Raw genomic sequence first — 17,388 nt, 5'->3', positions numbered from 1 at the left:
TTGCAGTGATGTATACAATACAAGTTAGACGTTTTGAAGAATTTAAACGTTAGACACTAATCTTTTGTACAACATCTCCATGGTAACATAGAATTGATTGCATATCGTGACCACTTACATATATTTCTTGATCTTTCCAAATCTATAACTATGTATCAAAAATAATTTCTCTATATTTGCAACTTTCACTGTTCGTTCTAATGATTTAATTATGTGACTTGAAGTCATCGCACTGTCATTGAACTTACTCTGCGTATTCCGATGCATTACGACCCGACTGCGCTAAGCATACCCCTAAAGATTTGTGATATGACTATAATGTCCCTTGCGTCTTTGAAGTTAAATATTAGTACTCGTAGTAATAAGTTTGTAAGAGATGTATTACTACAACTGTTACATTTCAATATGGTATTCTTGCAATTGAGAAAATCAATTTGAATTTTAAAAAATCATGCCTGAACAAAAGAGAAAAAATAACTATAGGGTAATTTAGTCTAAACTCGTTATTTACATTTGTGAGTCATGATAATCTCAGTAAAATTGATTCATTACTAATATTTCCAGTGTGTTTATTAAACTTACCTTTTTTTCTCTCCGCGAAACGATTTTCTGACGGAGTAAGTTGCTGCCCTCTGTGAATACGACGAAGGCAAGTAAACGAATGACGGTTTTGTGTTCTTCGAATCTCGTGCTGTGAAAAGCGCACTCTTTCGGTCGTTAAAGGAACGCACATGACACATGGAACACGATATGTATCATGGTGAAGAACGCGTGGAACATTATTTCTGCGCGCCGATCGATCGATCGCCTTGTTCAGTGATGATGTTGGACTAACAACACATGCGCTGACCGGATTGCCACTTTATCTCCGAGTCTGCTTATAGGTAGAATGCAGTTCTAATGATACACACTATGTCTCAGATGGTGTGACGTATTTTAATGTTCATGTAAATCCTAGACTGAAGATCGGCCGCGATTGGCGCTCTTCTAGCTCCTTTCCTCAAACTCGACCGAAAGATTAGCTAGCCGTTGTAGGCGCTCTTCTCATCCAACGCAGAAATCACGTACATACTGTTCAGTCTATGACAATCGGTACAGTTTATTGTATTTCTTGTTGATGTATTTTTATAATATATGTACAGTATAGGCATCAGCAGGTGTGTGTACGCGCGTTTCTCGCTTCTTTGAGCGAGCTAAAGATAAGCACTCACACAGCTTGCACTCAGGCAAACACAGTTCATATTTATTGAATATATCTATATTGTTGAAAGAGCCAGGAGAAAAGGTCATTTTACTGCAACGAGTGAACCCGGTAAAAAGTCAAACCTCCTGATAGGTCAGAGACTCTACGGCTTAGATTTTTTCAAAAGTACAAAATGTGTACAAGACATGAAAAATTGATTTGACATAAATTATATTGACTGGACAAGAAATAGTTCCTCATTTCAGCTAGTTCTTCTTTCTCTCAGTGCGAGAAAAGAGGCATGTGTAGCACGCCCTCGTGCGTCGGTCGGGAGATCCGCATTTGGACAATGAAAACTTATATTATAAAATGGTTATGATTTACCGGCTTGAAATATTGAAAAGCACCATTTAAAAAAAACCTGTCGTGTGTTTCACAGATTGTGTGAAGAACGTCATATGTCATGTATGTACTTATCTAGACGGTAACACACGCCCTCAGCGGTTAGACTTTAGTAATGACTTCTTTTGGCCAATTGTGGTCGGAAAATGTGTGATACAACTTGTTTTACGGAATCAAATGTCACATTACTTCTTGTATCGTGATTTATGGGTAATGACAAAATTATTTTCTAAAAGTGTATAAAAAGTAAACAGTTGATTATCAAGGAAACATCTAAAACATCTTGGTTCCCATTTAGCGTTGACGGCTGAGGTCATTCATTGTCGATGCGTATATACAGTCCTCTATACGACATTGTCCAAAAAATGCAGTTTCATTAATCGTACGTCAGCGGAAAATTATGCTCTAGCTTCTTGCTGAGAATGGAATTCGAAGTCCCTTATCGAGAACACTGCGTTGAAACATTTCCTAGGGGATATACATGTACTTGGTTGGGCAATGAGTGGCGGATTCACATTACAACAAGTACACACTCTACGAAAATTTAAAAAACTTACTAGGGGCCGGGTCAGAATTCTACTTTTCATCGGCCACAAACTAGGGGCCAAATGTCTACATTCAGTCAGGAAATAGGAGTCAAAATTCTCGGTCAAACTAGTTACGTTGTCCAATACATATCGAAGAAGGTGCTCAAACGTTTACATTATGCTTAAAAAATCAAGAGTTAAAAGTCTATATGGATCAGGGGGGGGGGGGGGTCAAAACCGCGATACATATGTATATACCCTTAACTTATGTGAGTACCCCTCCCTCCGTAACACTCTGAAGGCTTGCAGTTGGAGTCGTTATGATGCAATGGTACTATATGAGTAAAACAAAGAAAACATAACGTTATGTAGATCTAATATATTTCACGCATAGATAACTTTACTTCCAACCATGACGTTAATTTCATGGAAAACTTTGTAAACGTAATGCATAAATTACTAAGATGTAACCGAATCCATGACATACTTATACACAAATGACTATTTCTGATAAAAAAATTGAAATGTGCCAAAAAAAGGAAACCAAGGATGAAACCTGAGGTTATTTTTTGTGAAAGTGAAAAGGCTGAGTGAAAGGGCTGGACAGTGCTACTAGCTGTCTATTAAGGGTTTCCTGCAGCGAGTGCAGTGACGTCATTGCCGTTAGCTTTGCAGAACACTTGGTAGAATGCTGTCCGATAATCCTTATTACAATACGTATACGCCATGGGATTACAAAGTGAGTTGCAATAACCTAACCACAAAATAAAACTACTCAAATCCCGGGGAATGTTCTCGGCACAAACTGTACAAAAAGGCAGTAAAGTAGCTTGAACGAAGAAAGGCAACCAACAAATTATGAACACGCTGATGAGGAAGCCGAGAGTCAGCACAGTTCGACGTTCAATGGCTGATGGTACGGTTGTCTCGGAGTCCTGTGTTCTTAGTTTCGGGTTGTATAAGGCGATGGCATCAAGTTCAATACCCCGTACAGGTATAGGGGGCTGAGATGAAGTGTTGCCTGCTCCCTTCTTCAATGACGTAAGAGTTCTTTGCTGTTGTTTTTTGGGATTGTATGGTTGAACTCGTGACTGTCTCTTAGATTTTCTCCGAAGTGTTATCTTAGCCGCTTTGTAGATTTTGTAATGGAAAGTTACTATCACAATGAATGGAATGTAAAAGGCACTCATGGTTGAGAAGATCGTGTAGGCAATATCTTGACTTATAAGGCACTCCTCTGGGTTGTCATGGTCACGCCGATCCCTCCACCCTAGGAAGGGAGGGGTGGAGACAAGCATGGAGATTAACCAAATGATGATTATCATGGCAACATTGCATATCTTACGGTTGGCGAGATATGACGTGTTCTGTGTAATTGAGTAGTAACGGTCGACAGCAATGCAAGCAACGTTCAAAATAGAAGCAGTGCAACACGTGACGTCCAGCCAAATCCATATATCGCACAGAGTTTCACCAGAAGTCAAATTGTCCCCCACTTGTTGTTTTAATCCGAATGGCATCACTAGAACGGCGACGAGTAGATCACTCAAAGCCAATGATAACAACAACCAGTAACTGACGTTGGTACGTAGGGTCATCGTTGCTAGGATTGTGACAATGACTAGAACATTGCCTACAATAGTAGCAAGTATGATGAGAACCAAAAGAATGGATACGGACAATGTGTACGCAAGGGAGCGTGCGTTGTTTTCGAAATCATCGTTCTCCTGTGATCCGTCTAAAAGATGGGTGTCTGTTGATGTCACTTCCATGGCAACACAAATCTGTCTCCAAATACAACTATTATGTTATGAAATTAAAGTCTCCTAGACGAATTATAAGAAAATAAGTTTATCGTCTTCAAAATCTGCAATACTCGTCGTTTACCCAGCAAATGAATAAAGAATTTTTAACATTGAATGTGTATACTTCTTCACTACATACAATTTCATTCTTGATGCAATGGTAATATATCAATAATCAATGCAATATTCCACAATATTCAGAGTCTATGTAAGAGGGAAGTTGAACGCATAGATTGCAATATAGCCATGGAATCGAAGTATTTGAGTGGCCAGGAAATCGATCAGACTTAAGCGCTCGCACCTACCCACTGACGTGAATTCGATGATACGACAAAAAAATTAAGAAGCGAATATTCGATTTAAGCCTTAATTTTATAATTCACTAATCAAGAAGTATTCACTTGACTTTCAAGTTGCCGTACTCCAATGTGATGACACAACGCCGGACAAGTTCAGTATAAAGCGATTCTATGCGTCGTGATTGCGGCCCAATCACTTCAATGAACTTGATATCTACACACCTTGTGTGCATAGTCCTAGTTGACGTCACAGGCAACCTTCTCTTTGATGCCAGATGTTACAGTGAAACTAATGAACACGTTTGATGAGGATTCTTCACTTGTCAAATACTTGACGAATGATAAAAAACATCTGTATGCCCGTCTCATCAGAATTTTAGCGAATTCTTAAAATCATATATGTATGCCACCAGGCAAGTACTACGTTTGACGAGAGTTAGTACTGAGTGTATTCCAATTTATCTAGATCTGCAAAAAGAAGAAAACATAATTATTAAATTACAACTGGAAATGAAAGGCCTTTGATACATAATAAGGTGTTGAAAGATTTGTATTGGATGTTGTTTCCATGGCAATTTAATTTGCGCTGGAAATTGTGAAAGCATTAGACGTTGTTTCCATAGCAAAACAAGTAAAATGATACCGTAAGGATACATAATGGCAAGAAATCATTTTTTTCGAATAGTTCATATCTGAATCGTTGGTCTCAAGACGATCGGTGCTAATGATCTGTCGGTTACTAATGATGGCTTAATATGTTTTGACTTAGACCACTATTGTTAGTGGTCTGAGCTTTTGAAGAGCAAATATGACACCATACTAAATATGAAATATTGAAAATACAATCAGATATTTCCAGTCAGGAAGCATTGCACTAGCACAGAACATGTGATGTACGACTGCAAAGTAAGTAAGCATGCTACTTAGAAATTTATGTAGCAGAAAATTCTTTACATGGCGAGGCAGTATAAGCCACCTAAGTCGTAACTATCCGCAAAAAGCGGCCATCAGGCCTTTATACTTTATGGTTTTCACTTCTGATTCATCATGATGAAGCTGTACATCAACGAATTGGCTAAGCTTTGAGCTAAGATTCTGAAGTAATTTCAGTGTGTACTGTAGAATTAGAATTAGTGGTAGCAGCAGTTGTAAAGCTGTAAATAACTACCAGATATTGAAATGGAAAATACTTACTATTGCACCCACTTGTATTCTTAGCCTGCGACAAATGATTCAACAGTCAACTTTGAATCGCCCCTGGTACAATTACCGTCCCGAATAGTATACACAGTTTGACGACTCAGTACTCGCACAGATGAAAACCGCATCGATGACATTCACGAGTTGCAGACACGGGGTGGCACACTTATTACGTTTTTCTGTTCGAAGTCGGTAATTATTCTTTTGGAAAAAACACTTTTCCAAGTAAAGGGTTGGTTCCGTAATTCGGAGTGTTGACAACGTATAAGATTTCCTTGTCTATTAGATAGTAGGTTCAGTAACCTAAAAGCCGCATTACGTGAAGAGAACTTGATATGTATTTGAAGTGAATACAGGGCAGCAAGTAGCGAACATCCTCTTTGTTACCAGGGTAACTGACAGCGCATGCTCAGTATCAGGATCTTTTTCACAAGAACGGTGATCACTTGTCAAACTACAACCTTTAGAACATCAAAGGTGTTGTCCGTACGTCAGCAGCAGTATGGACTTCACCGTTCATGTTCCAGCGTAGTATTTGACATATGCTCCAATTTGTATATTAAACTGATTTCAACATTTCACAGAGCGTTTCGGGAAAGTTTATCAAAAGTGAATCTTAGATAGATCGTTTGAACAGTAAATTTAGTTTTTCATATGAATATTTGATGAGTTGCATGCCATACTGATTTTGAAATTATTGAAGTGACACTTACCGATAATAATTTATCAGTCTATCTCAGTGTCCAACATGTGGACACCAGGCCTGGCAGTAACATCACGAGAAAAATTAAAACCACGTGACCTTTAAAGGCTCCTAACGCACGCTATACATACTTATTCATGACGTAATATAATGACGCAATTACGGTTATTGTGACGATAAAGAGTATTTATTGGTTTGTTCTTAAACCACCTGTCTTATTTGTTATGCATTACCTTTAATGACCAGGTGTATTCACTGACTGTCAGACTACAACCTGTAGTACGTATACAATAAACATAGTCTTTACCTAGCGAAGAATACAGTGCCACGTAGGCTGTTCTACAGTTGGTGGGAGTTGAGGCAGTCCACGCCACGGCTCGTTCCAGAATTTTTCTTAGTGGTTTCGTCAAATGAGGCCCGTCTTCACTTAAAGGTGATTCAAAATGCTCACATTCACTATCGCTAATTTGCTAGGCTACATGTTTGTGAAATGCATTCTGGTTTTAAAACTTTTCAAAAGCGTCTGCAATACAGTTAATACAGTTCGGTACAATGGAGGAACCGTGAGTAGAAGTTTGAACAACGTAGCTAGCCACCTTCAACACTCAACGAACTCGTCGTCCTCGGCTCTGTATTCTGCGAAGGTTTGTGTGCACCACCCGTAAGACTAAAAGTTGTGTTATTCGACAGTCGAGTTTGTAAATCCTGGAATACACTTTCAAGACTTATTATAGTATATTTTGTTTCATTACAACTGAATTAAATAAGATAATTGTTAAGTGTAATGCTGTGTAGTGTCCTATATTTGACCGTTTGTTGTTTCGAATGGAAGTTGTGGGGAAAGTATTTAATTGTGCGCTATTTGGCATCTCTAAATGTTCGGTTCGTAACATTATCAAATCCGAAGAATGACGTATATACGTAACAACGACAGTTTGGAAGACACGAAAATGTTGACTGTTGACAAAATACTATATGCAGACTCAATAACAGTTGTCACGATTTTCACCCTTGGCAATATACTGATTTGTAAACTTTGAAAAGCAAAATGAGTTCAACATGCAAAGCAAATGATCTTAGCATGCCACTTTGAACAATCGTAGTTTGTTGTGTGGGGGTGTGGGTGGGGATGGGGTTAGGGTGGGGGTTTACATTCTGTTTTTCTAGCGCTGTCAAAACAAATCGGAAACCATTGCTATGCACTGTATACACTTCCATCAGAAATTGATGAAAAGGCCAAAATCATGTCAAATACTGTGACATGTATAGTTAGCTGAAAGCCGTATCCATTGAACGACACGTCCCTGGTTTTTTGGTAGAAAAGAACAAATTATATGTACTGTACAAACACTAACGAAATTTTCTCCAAATAGCCCAACTTCCACACTGTCAAATGTTCTTGCAATGGATGCCCACGTAAGTCAGTTGACGAAAGTACATACGATCTAAATGTAATACTCAGACCAGTATAGCACCTACTAAACATAAATGCATGGACATATATTATCATGAAACTCTCCACTCAGTATTATGTAGTGAATGTTAGAATCTAATAAAAATAACTCTCAGGAGGTACAGAGGTCACGTAAAGCAGGTTACAGAAAAGTTACAGAAACACGTACACATTTTATCTAATAACCAATCGAAGTGCTTGTATCACGTGAATGTCTGCTCATTAGCATATAATGACACGTGATAAGGGAATTTAATAGACACACGTCTACAATTCCCCTGCGACCATCTTTATGAAACAAAACAGATGTGGTCTGCTAGATACATACATATGTATTTATTGTTTGTGTAAGTCAAAAACAGCTACATAACTATAATAAATCCCATTGCGATTCAAAACACACATTTTGACTATTTCTGACCATATTAGCTCTGTGAAACATCTGCGCTGTAAACAATACTGTGTTATGTATAGTACGAAGTGTTCGAATCACGTATGTATACATCTACCGGTACGTACATATGCACATTTAGTGATACGTAATATTGTGCATGCGTCGACTAGCGACTGTACTCTAAGTTTAAAGGGGGATATGCTGAGTTTATACGAGTTCGGGACGTAACCTGTCCTCCAGATTAAAAGGCACTTGCATTCAAATTAGGCAAAAACAAATGTGTGTTTCCGAGAAGGGTGACCCTTTAAAAAAAAAAATATCTTATTACTTTTTCACGGAAACTATGGTTGGTCGGTCGATTTTAAAAAAAAGGCAAAAAAAATATATATAAATAAACCATCTTCATATTTCTTTGCCTCTCCTTTTCCTCCTCTCTATCATCTTTTTATTGGATTCCTGATAACAAGCCATTTCCAAGCTTCTGTACGCATGTTCTCAGTCACCCCTTACTTGAATAACTTCCGCGTCATGAAAGAAATGCTTCGTTCGTGAACAAGTGTCGTCGACGTCGTCACCGCCATGACTGTAGATGACGTCGACAGTCCAGACACTTTTTTATCTTGCCAGAGAGGGCGCTGTTCCACTAAATATTAAGGGCGGGCGAAAATAATTTTTTTTAAATTTTGATGTCGGAGCTGAAAATTTGGGTCGGTCGGCGGGTAATGAGAAACAGAAAAAAATAGGATCACCCTAACCCGGCCGACCCTAGTTTAAGCCGCCGACCCTAAACTTTTGTAAAACGTTTAAAACAATAAGATGTTCTTCGTCTTTTTGACCTTCATACACGTCTCTTTTTCTTTCCCCAGTCATGTGTTCATATTTCATCAAACTATCACAGAAAGAGTATTCTGAGCGACATTTCGTTTGTTTGGGTCGAAATCATATTTTTCAAAAAACCGACACAATTAAAAACGTAAAGATTAACTATACTAAACTAATAAAACTAGACTAGAGTAGACTAGACTAGACTAAAATCCCGACCTACCTACCCTATTTCCTGAGGCCATGTTATTGGAGACACACAGTTATTTTTTTTTCGCCTTACAGAAGCACATTTAACCATCACTTGCTATTGACTCTAACCTAGTATTTAGGTATAATACATATAAATAAATCATCCAATGACGTAATTGATAGTACGTGTACTAAAATGGCCAGGAAACGGCTAGTATGCGATTCCAGTGACATCGAAGGCATACATCGACATTAACATATCTGATTTATACTTGTGTGATTTAATGACGTTTTTCTGTTCACAATCATTTTCATTCGAGTCATCAAGTAGCTTATTAACTCAGCTTGTGTCGTGATAATTAACACCATTGGTGACTGTCAGAGTTCGTGTCATCAACAATTACATATTATATTCAGATTTTTTTCTTCGTCCACCCAAAGTAAATACGAGTGACATAAGGAGCCTTGTTACTATGAGTAGTTAGACCCTTAGGTTATGAGTATCTTGCGGTTAAATGGCGAAAATGTTGGACCTCCTCAAGCTTCATTTATGAAAAATCGGGAAAAATGGCACTTTGGATGGTATTGATCCATATTTCAAGCACCACAGAACCAATGATGTAGGCATGGTTGTCTTGACGTCGAACCACCAGGGTATATAATCCATATTATCTGTTCGAAGACAATAACTTTGTTTGTGTATAAGTATAATTACTTTAATTACTGAAATGTTAATGACGATTTTCCTAAATGAATATAAACGTGGGAGAGCCCCTAGTTGCACATATTGTGAACTTATAAATGACCCAGAAAGATAACTACATTTTAAAAAAATCAATTGAATTGAAAACTATTTTTAGGTTAACTTCATTTTATTAAATGACAGATGTATAATATAAATCATCAACACTGCCGGATATTATTATCTGTACTTTTAGATAACAAAGTGATAATCAGTTAAATAAATGTATATCTCTATATTAAATCTCATTATTTAAACTTCATAGACTGTGCTGTCGCTGCCACGTGTAGGTTTTCCTTCCAGGGTTACACCAGTGTTAGTACAGTATCCCATAAACGACGAGTGATTGATGTTTGTGTTTGTGTTTGTGTATTTATGGGCACGTGTTTCACTGTATTGTGTTTTCAATTGGACGTTTCGTATAATATCAGATAACCGACAAAAACCATTTATAGTGATGAGTATGCAGCTGTGTGACTTTACTTTGAAGACAGCGGTACTGCAGGTCGTCAATATGTGTCGTCTTCTATATATACTGCTGCTCCTAGGCACAGCATATGGCCACTATGTTCGCTATGACGGGTAAGTCTTTTATTCAGCAATGAGTAGCTTAATTATGGTTATTGATTGATTGTAATTTGAAGGAAAGTATGTTCTGATGCAACATTAGGTTGTACACTTCTGAAATGTAATTTCTCCAATTTTATTTTCCTCTCTCCCTGTCCCTCTGTCTGTCTGTCTGTCTCTGTCTCTCTGTGTCTCTGTCTGTCACCCTCTCCCTATTTCCCCCTGTCTGTCTGTCTGTCTGTCTGTCTGTCTGTCTGTCTGTCTGTCTGTCTGTTCGTTTGTTCGTCCGTTCGTCCGTCCGTCCGTCCGCCCCCCCCCTCTCTCTCTCTCTCTCTCTCTCTCTCTCTCTCTCTCTCTCTCTCTCTCTCTCTCTCTCTCTCTCTCTCTCTCTCTCTCTCTCTCTCTCTCTCTCTCTCTCTCTCCTCTATTCCGTGTTCAGATACCAAGTTCTCGATGTCGATATCACAACTAAAGAAGAAACTGAAATTATGGCGACTCTGAAAAGTCACAGCGAGGTAAGCAGACCTAATCAATTTGATAAGCTATATTAGATTGCGGGTGATGACGTAGTCTAGTTCCTGACGACCGTATTCCGATATTACACTATGTTTTCTTCACACATTACGTCTAGTCAATGCCGTTACTCAAGGCGTTAAATGTGGTTCAACTCCATGGTGGGCGAAGCACAAATGGCGCATGTCGGTAGTAATCTATCACAAACTGACAGGCTGTCGTCATCACTCATTAATATTCATTGGTAAAGCTGGACTGACATGATATGTCAAACCGGACTCCACCTCCAGTCTGCTTGAACTAAAATCATTTGGGGATACAACAATGTCATCATATTTATATGAACGATGTAGGGAGAGGACAGAATTCTGTGCGAGAGTAACGACATTAATTGACTAGACGTAAAGTGTGTGAAGATATCGTAGTGTAAAACTGGAATACGATCGTCAGGAACTAGACCTAGCGATTACGGTGTATTTTCCTTCAACTGTGCTGTAAAAAATACTTTGAAATGCCTTCGTTTCTGTAGGTATATCTGACTGCTTTTTGGGCAAAATTCAAATGAAAACAAAAATGACTAAATTTGCATTATTTGTTTGTTTGTTTCAGATTGACTTTTGGCGTTTTCCGGAACATGTAATGGTGTCCCCAGAGAAGCTTCCCTTTGTTGAACAGTTCCTTGCCGAGAACAATATTGGATATAAAGTCAATATCCAGGATGTACAAAACCTTATTGATGCTGATGCCGCGAAGTATGTTAATAAAAAAGAACTAACCACCTTAGCGGACTACGATTTCACAAGATATTACACTGGTGAAGAGGTACTAGACACTATAATTTTGTCTTTTTTTAGTGAAATTACCGATGCGAATGTAGTGACTGGTGACCAGTGCGAAATGTATACCAGCATTTCAGCTTGATAGTTTTAATAGTACGACATTAAGGAGCCTTCAGTAAATACAGAGGGTGGAGGTGGGGTGGGGGTGGGGGTGGTGGTGGTGGTTGATGGCACGGTCTGTTAAATAAAATGTGACCTCCTCCGATTTCTAAAACGTGGCACCCCTCAATTTGCGTCCTCTAAATATGATCTTTCCCGTGTGGGAATATTTCAAAATTACTGGCTTAAAATGCTGTAACATGTGGAAAAAAGGAATAAGGTCCCATAATCTATATCAAGGATTCGATCCCATCACTGCCCGGCACCACATCGATTATTTTCAAGGTATTGGTTGTTTCCCACAAATTCCACCACCATGAATTTGTATGAAGGCACTGCATTAATCAATTCGTGTGTTTGGATGTAAATGGCACAGCGGAAAGCCGGAACGCTCAAAAATTAGATGGGTGACTACCGTGTCAGGAATGAGGTCATTATCCCACTCCAACACATTACCACCTTATCACACTGTTCTCTCCTAACTTTGAGACCCACTCCTTTCCCTACACCACACCACACCACACCACACCACACACACCACACCACACCACACCACACCACACCACACCACACCACAACTAACTTTGATTCACTGCATGGTTGTCAACAGTGACTTGAGTAGTATGTTATTAGATACACTGTCATATTACATGACAATGGTGGCAGTGGAGGGATTAGGCAGCTGTGTTATGTGATATTTGTGGTAATGGTGTGATACCAAAATCACAAAATAATGTAAAATTAGATATTACATTTAATGAGTAAAAATAAAATGTGACAATCCCGCAATTCCATTCTCTAAAATTGCATCCCTCTCCCAAAAACCGATTTGCAACTTATGATACCAACCTAATCATCAACCTGACTACCCCCCCCCCCCCCGCATAATTAATGACTGTTCCCTTACTTCTCAACTAGTGTGATTTTTACATAATCAAGTGAGGATGCTGTAAATGCCTAAAACTAAACAGTAGTTAGACTTTACTTGAATATGAAAACGTGCAGGATAGAATTCGTATTTGGAATGATCAAATTGTCAATTATGTAGCGTCGTGGGTATACATGTAAATATCATTGAATTGTTCTGAATTAAGAATTTGTTTCCCCAATTGCCGTTTAGATCGATGCCTGGGTTAAAGAAATTGCTCTCGCATACCCAGCTTTAGCAATCGACTTCGTAGTTGGGACATCGTATGAAGGGCGGGAAATGAGAGGCTTGCAGGTAAGTCAACACTATCGAGTGAGCGTGCGTGCGTGCGTGCGTGCGTGTGCGTATGTATATGTGTGTACATGTGTGTGGGGGTGTGGGAGGTGGTGGGGGGTGAGTGAGTGAGTGTGACTCCTGAGTGAGTGGGACGCCTGAGTGAGTGAGTGAGTTGTTGTTGTTGTTGTTGTTGTTGTTGTTGTTGTTTCTTTATTCCTCCTCAAAGAGAAGAGTTACAACTCAGTTCACAAATATACAAAAAACAAAATAATAAATAAATAAGTATAGAGTGCATGACTTCATCAGTCAGTTAAACGATAAACTTAAGGATTTTATCTTGAATATGAGTGAGTGAGTGAGTGAGTGAGTGAGTGAATGAATTAATGATTGACTGACTGACTGACTGACTGATTGAGTGAGTAAGTAAGTGAGTGAGTGAGTGAGTGAGTGAGTGAGTGAGTGAGTCGGTGAGTGAATGTCTGTGTATAGGTGATTCTGTCTGTCTGTCTGTCTGTCTGTCTGTCTGTCTGTCTGTCTGTCTGTCTATGTGTGTCTGTGTACGTGCGTGCGAGCGTGTGTATGTAAAATATTGTTCTTTATAATCACAGCTACAGTCACTATCGAGGGACCCGAATGCAGTGTGGATCAGTGCCGGCAGTCATGCAAGAGAATGGGCTGGTATCCATGCAGCTATGCTCATCACAGAGATGGTATGGACATTGACCTCTTACATTGATGATAGTAGCATCTAGTTAAACGTGCGCTAACTGTAACAGTGTGCTATATTTTTGATCAGGCAATCAAAAATACAAATTCATAAAATACCAATGATAAATTACTCATTAAAAGTAAAAGCTATGTCGACAAACTTGTGCACATTGTTATGGTTGGTATATGCACCAAATTCTTTGAAATTTGAAGCTTGCATTCTTAAGATAAAGCCGAATTACCGAAAGTCATCAATTATGTAGATTATTCATAAAAGCTTTAAGCTAAATCAACAAACCTTATAGGACATATGCGCTTTGTTATGGTTAACGTATGAACCAGATTACATTGCATATGAAGTATGCGTTCCAAAGATATAGCCTAATTACTCAAAACCATTAATTATGCAAATAACTAAGTAATGTTCATTGGATGTTTACCAAAATCTAATCAGTTCTTGCCATTAGCACATGAAAGATTTGAGGCATATTTCATTATAATTGAGCCAGCCGTTTTAAAGAAAATGATGACACAGACAGACAGAAACACAGTCACGCACATACACACACATACACAGACAGACAGACAGACAGACAGACATCGCCATTTCAAGACCTCCTCTTACCATGCTTACGGGAGGTAAAAATGATGTGGTGATATCTTCACAAACATTCTTTCTCTCACTCAAATCTTACTTATAGTTGTTGCAAGAATACGGTGTAGATCCTGACGTCACCAAATTTTTAGACGAAAATAATATCTACATCCTACCCGTCATGAACCCTGACGGATATGCATATTCATGGGACGTTGTGAGTATCGTGAAATTTTACATTACATAAAGGCCTAATCAAAAAGATTGCGTGGTTCCAATTACGCTCAATTTTAGAATAAGTTGGGTAGGTAGGTTTTTTTATTATATATATATAATTTTTTCCCCCATGTGTGAGTATATATCTAGTTCAGGTAGTTATGTTTTCTGTTGTTTTCCATATGGTCTCTATGCTATTGGTATTTTCCCTTCAGATGTGTACAGCCATTGCAGATTGGAAGAACAGTCTTATATTGTCTTTTTAAGTTGATATCAGTTTCCGTATCCACTATTTCTTGTGAGACTCGCAATTTTATTATTTGTTTTCTCGAATACGTAAAAAAAAATATGGATCGGCGTGAAAGACTAAATGGGGTCGGGTAACCGGAACCAAACATTTTTTTTTTATTCCTAACTGTAGATAGTTATCGACTGATGCTCTCAATGATGTGACAGATATCACTTGCAGTGTTAATTAATAACACTAGTACTTATGTCCAAAGGAACGTGTGGACTTACAGCTTCAGTTTTGCTTTCGCTAAATATCTAGTACTGTGTTTATTGTTTCAACAGCTTAAATGTTCTAGAGTTTGTTGTTTTCTTCGAACTTTTGTAGAATCGATTATGGCGAAAAACAAGATCAACGAACAGTGGATCGTCATGTATTGGCACTGATTGCAATAGAAACTTCGACTTTCAGTGGCTAGGTGAGATATATCTTTGGTTATTGTTCTATTTGTATCAATGGCTAGGTGAGACATACATTCACATTCAGTCGTTCTATTTATGTAAATAGCTCGGTGAGACATACCTTTAGTCATTCTACTTGTATCAATAGCTAGGTGAGACATACCTTTAGTCGTTCTATTTGTATCAATGGCTAGGCGAGACATACCTTTAGTCGTTCTATGTGTATCAATAGCTAGGTGAGACATACCTTTAGTCGTTCTATTTGTATCAACTTGAATGGCTAAGCTACAGTAGGGGCATGTAACATTCCAAACACGTGGTCGTCGAAGATACAAAGTTCCCCACTTTTAAACTTTATAGTAATGCATAGTCTGTATGACAAGTATGGGGTCACCATAGCCAATGCAAGGCCATGAATCCAAGCGATATGCATCATTATACGGACGACTACTCTTATCTGACATTTTATCCCAGGTTTGGTTGAAATGGACCCATTTACTTCAGAGTTATGCATGATGATTTTTGGCTATTTGATCTTGAAGGCAGAAGTCAAGCTCAAAGGTCAATGTATCATTAGAACGCTCATTATAGATAACATGGTTGCAGACACTTAAATCAGACCTCGATATATTAAGCTGCTATTGATAATGCAGAAAACGTGAATTTTTACAATAAACATGGTGGCCATTTGATCGTTATCACCAAGGTCATGAGACAAGGTGCTGTATATATGTTGATTACTATTTATGAGATTTGTGCCAAGTTGTGTTTGAAATTTGACTATGCATCTCAACAGTGTGCACAGGCATTGTGATTAATTTGACCTTGAAGATAGACATCAGAAAACTCATTATGGAACATAGGTTTAGACACTCAAATGAAGTCACTATACTTAATGGGCAAAATATTATGTGTTGCGACACATAACTCCTTTTGACCTTGGAGGTCACAGTCAAAGTTCAATGTATCATTATATAACGCTTGTTACTGATAACATGGGCGTAGACACATGGATAAAGTCTCTATCTATTAATATTGTGGTGTTAACCAGGGCAAAATGTGAATTGTTATGACAAAGATGGTCGCCAGTTAAGTTACGGCGAAGGTCATGAAGCTTAAATGACGTGCATATGCGGACTATAGCACCTGGAAATTATTGAATGTTTGGTTGAAATTGTCCAATGCATGTTTGAGATACAGGTGGGCACACACGGATGGACACAAGGTTCCCGCAGTAGCCCCCCACCCCGGAATTCGTCCGTCGAGGGCTAAAAACGTTATATGACTAAATGATAATCATGCAAGGCGATGCCACCTACTACGAAAGAGCAACTGTTCCCGAGGGTGGTCATTAGCAGTCTCTAAATGTTGCTAACGACAACATTCAACTCAACATTGCTCACCCTATATTGACTATTTGTCCATCAAAATAAATAACATTGCCTACCCCAGGCTGGTGTCATGACCATAATATTAATGATTCCCGTGCTGAAGACCACCAACCCTTGGGCAGGCAATAATCCGCGCTATTTCCTTTGCTATCATGTGTTATTATATAAATGCTGCATGGTAAGGGGTAGACCATTCGATATCCTGGGGGGGGGCTTGGAAGATTGGTGGAGAGTCATTTTTTTTCTCCTTCGCCTATTCTGGCAACTTTTTTTTCTTTGCTTCTTTGAGATATCCGGATTTCTTTTTACGTCAATGTTGAACACCTACTTTTGTTGCCACAATATTCTGTTTGGTTTTCGCACAGGGTAATACAGAGAGTATACAGATTTTATTTAGAAAACTACATCTTTCATACATGTTTGATTTTCAATTAAATAAACATCATTGACAGTTTTTATGCCACGGTATGATGACACACTGAAAATACAAATCGGAAACTTGATTGGTGAGCTCAAACATTCAGATAGACCGGTCAGTTTCTCCAGCTTGGGGGGATGGGAGGGGGGGGGTGTCAGTGTTTTTTTTTTTCCATTGGGCCGACAAAAAGTCACTGACCCCAGTGAATAAAGTTTCATAGCATCTGACATTAAGCTGTAGAGGGAAGAGCTTTGAGACTGGGGTATGTCCACCTCTTGTGTGAGTGTGTGTGAATGGGGGGAGGGGGTTCTAGGTCTCCCCCTAGAAGCCCTGGAGGATTTTTACTCTTAAAGCCAATTTTCAGGCTATTAACAAACACTTTCAGACAATAATTTGCAAGCTTTACAAGACAGCTCTAACAATTGT

At 38.7% G+C, this 17,388-nt stretch overlaps 2 protein-coding genes across 2 annotated transcripts in view; one reads left to right on the top strand and one right to left on the bottom strand.

Moving 5' to 3' along the window:
- Window positions 1-2,735: 2,735 nt before the first annotated feature.
- On the bottom strand, window positions 2,736-3,884 carry LOC144434218 (5-hydroxytryptamine receptor 1A-alpha-like). Its single transcript, XM_078122672.1, has one exon. It carries the CDS (start codon window positions 3,882-3,884, stop codon window positions 2,736-2,738), a length of 1,149 nt encoding a protein of 382 aa, XP_077978798.1.
- A 6,893-nt stretch (window positions 3,885-10,777) lies between these two features.
- The window catches only part of LOC144434217 (carboxypeptidase B-like), a 9,639-nt gene continuing 3,028 nt past the window's right edge, over window positions 10,778-17,388 (top strand). Inside the window, exons 1-6 of the mRNA XM_078122671.1 lie at window positions 10,778-10,804; window positions 11,412-11,624; window positions 12,861-12,962; window positions 13,553-13,654; window positions 14,354-14,464; window positions 15,080-15,170. Of these exons, the coding sequence (XP_077978797.1) occupies window positions 10,778-10,804; window positions 11,412-11,624; window positions 12,861-12,962; window positions 13,553-13,654; window positions 14,354-14,464; window positions 15,080-15,170 (646 nt within the window). The remainder of the gene's footprint in view (window positions 10,805-11,411; window positions 11,625-12,860; window positions 12,963-13,552; window positions 13,655-14,353; window positions 14,465-15,079; window positions 15,171-17,388) is intronic.

Source organism: Glandiceps talaboti, chromosome 4 (assembly GCF_964340395.1).
Source record: "Glandiceps talaboti chromosome 4, keGlaTala1.1, whole genome shotgun sequence".
In the NCBI taxonomy this organism is placed as follows: domain Eukaryota; kingdom Metazoa; phylum Hemichordata; class Enteropneusta; family Spengelidae; genus Glandiceps; species Glandiceps talaboti.
Note: the sequence above shows the minus strand (reverse complement) of the source record. Positions and strands in the feature narration are given on the sequence as shown.

Coding starts and splice junctions, on each gene's coding strand:
- LOC144434218 (XM_078122672.1), bottom strand. CDS start 3,884: ATGGAAGTGACATCAACAGACACCCATCTTTTAGACGGATCACAGGAG.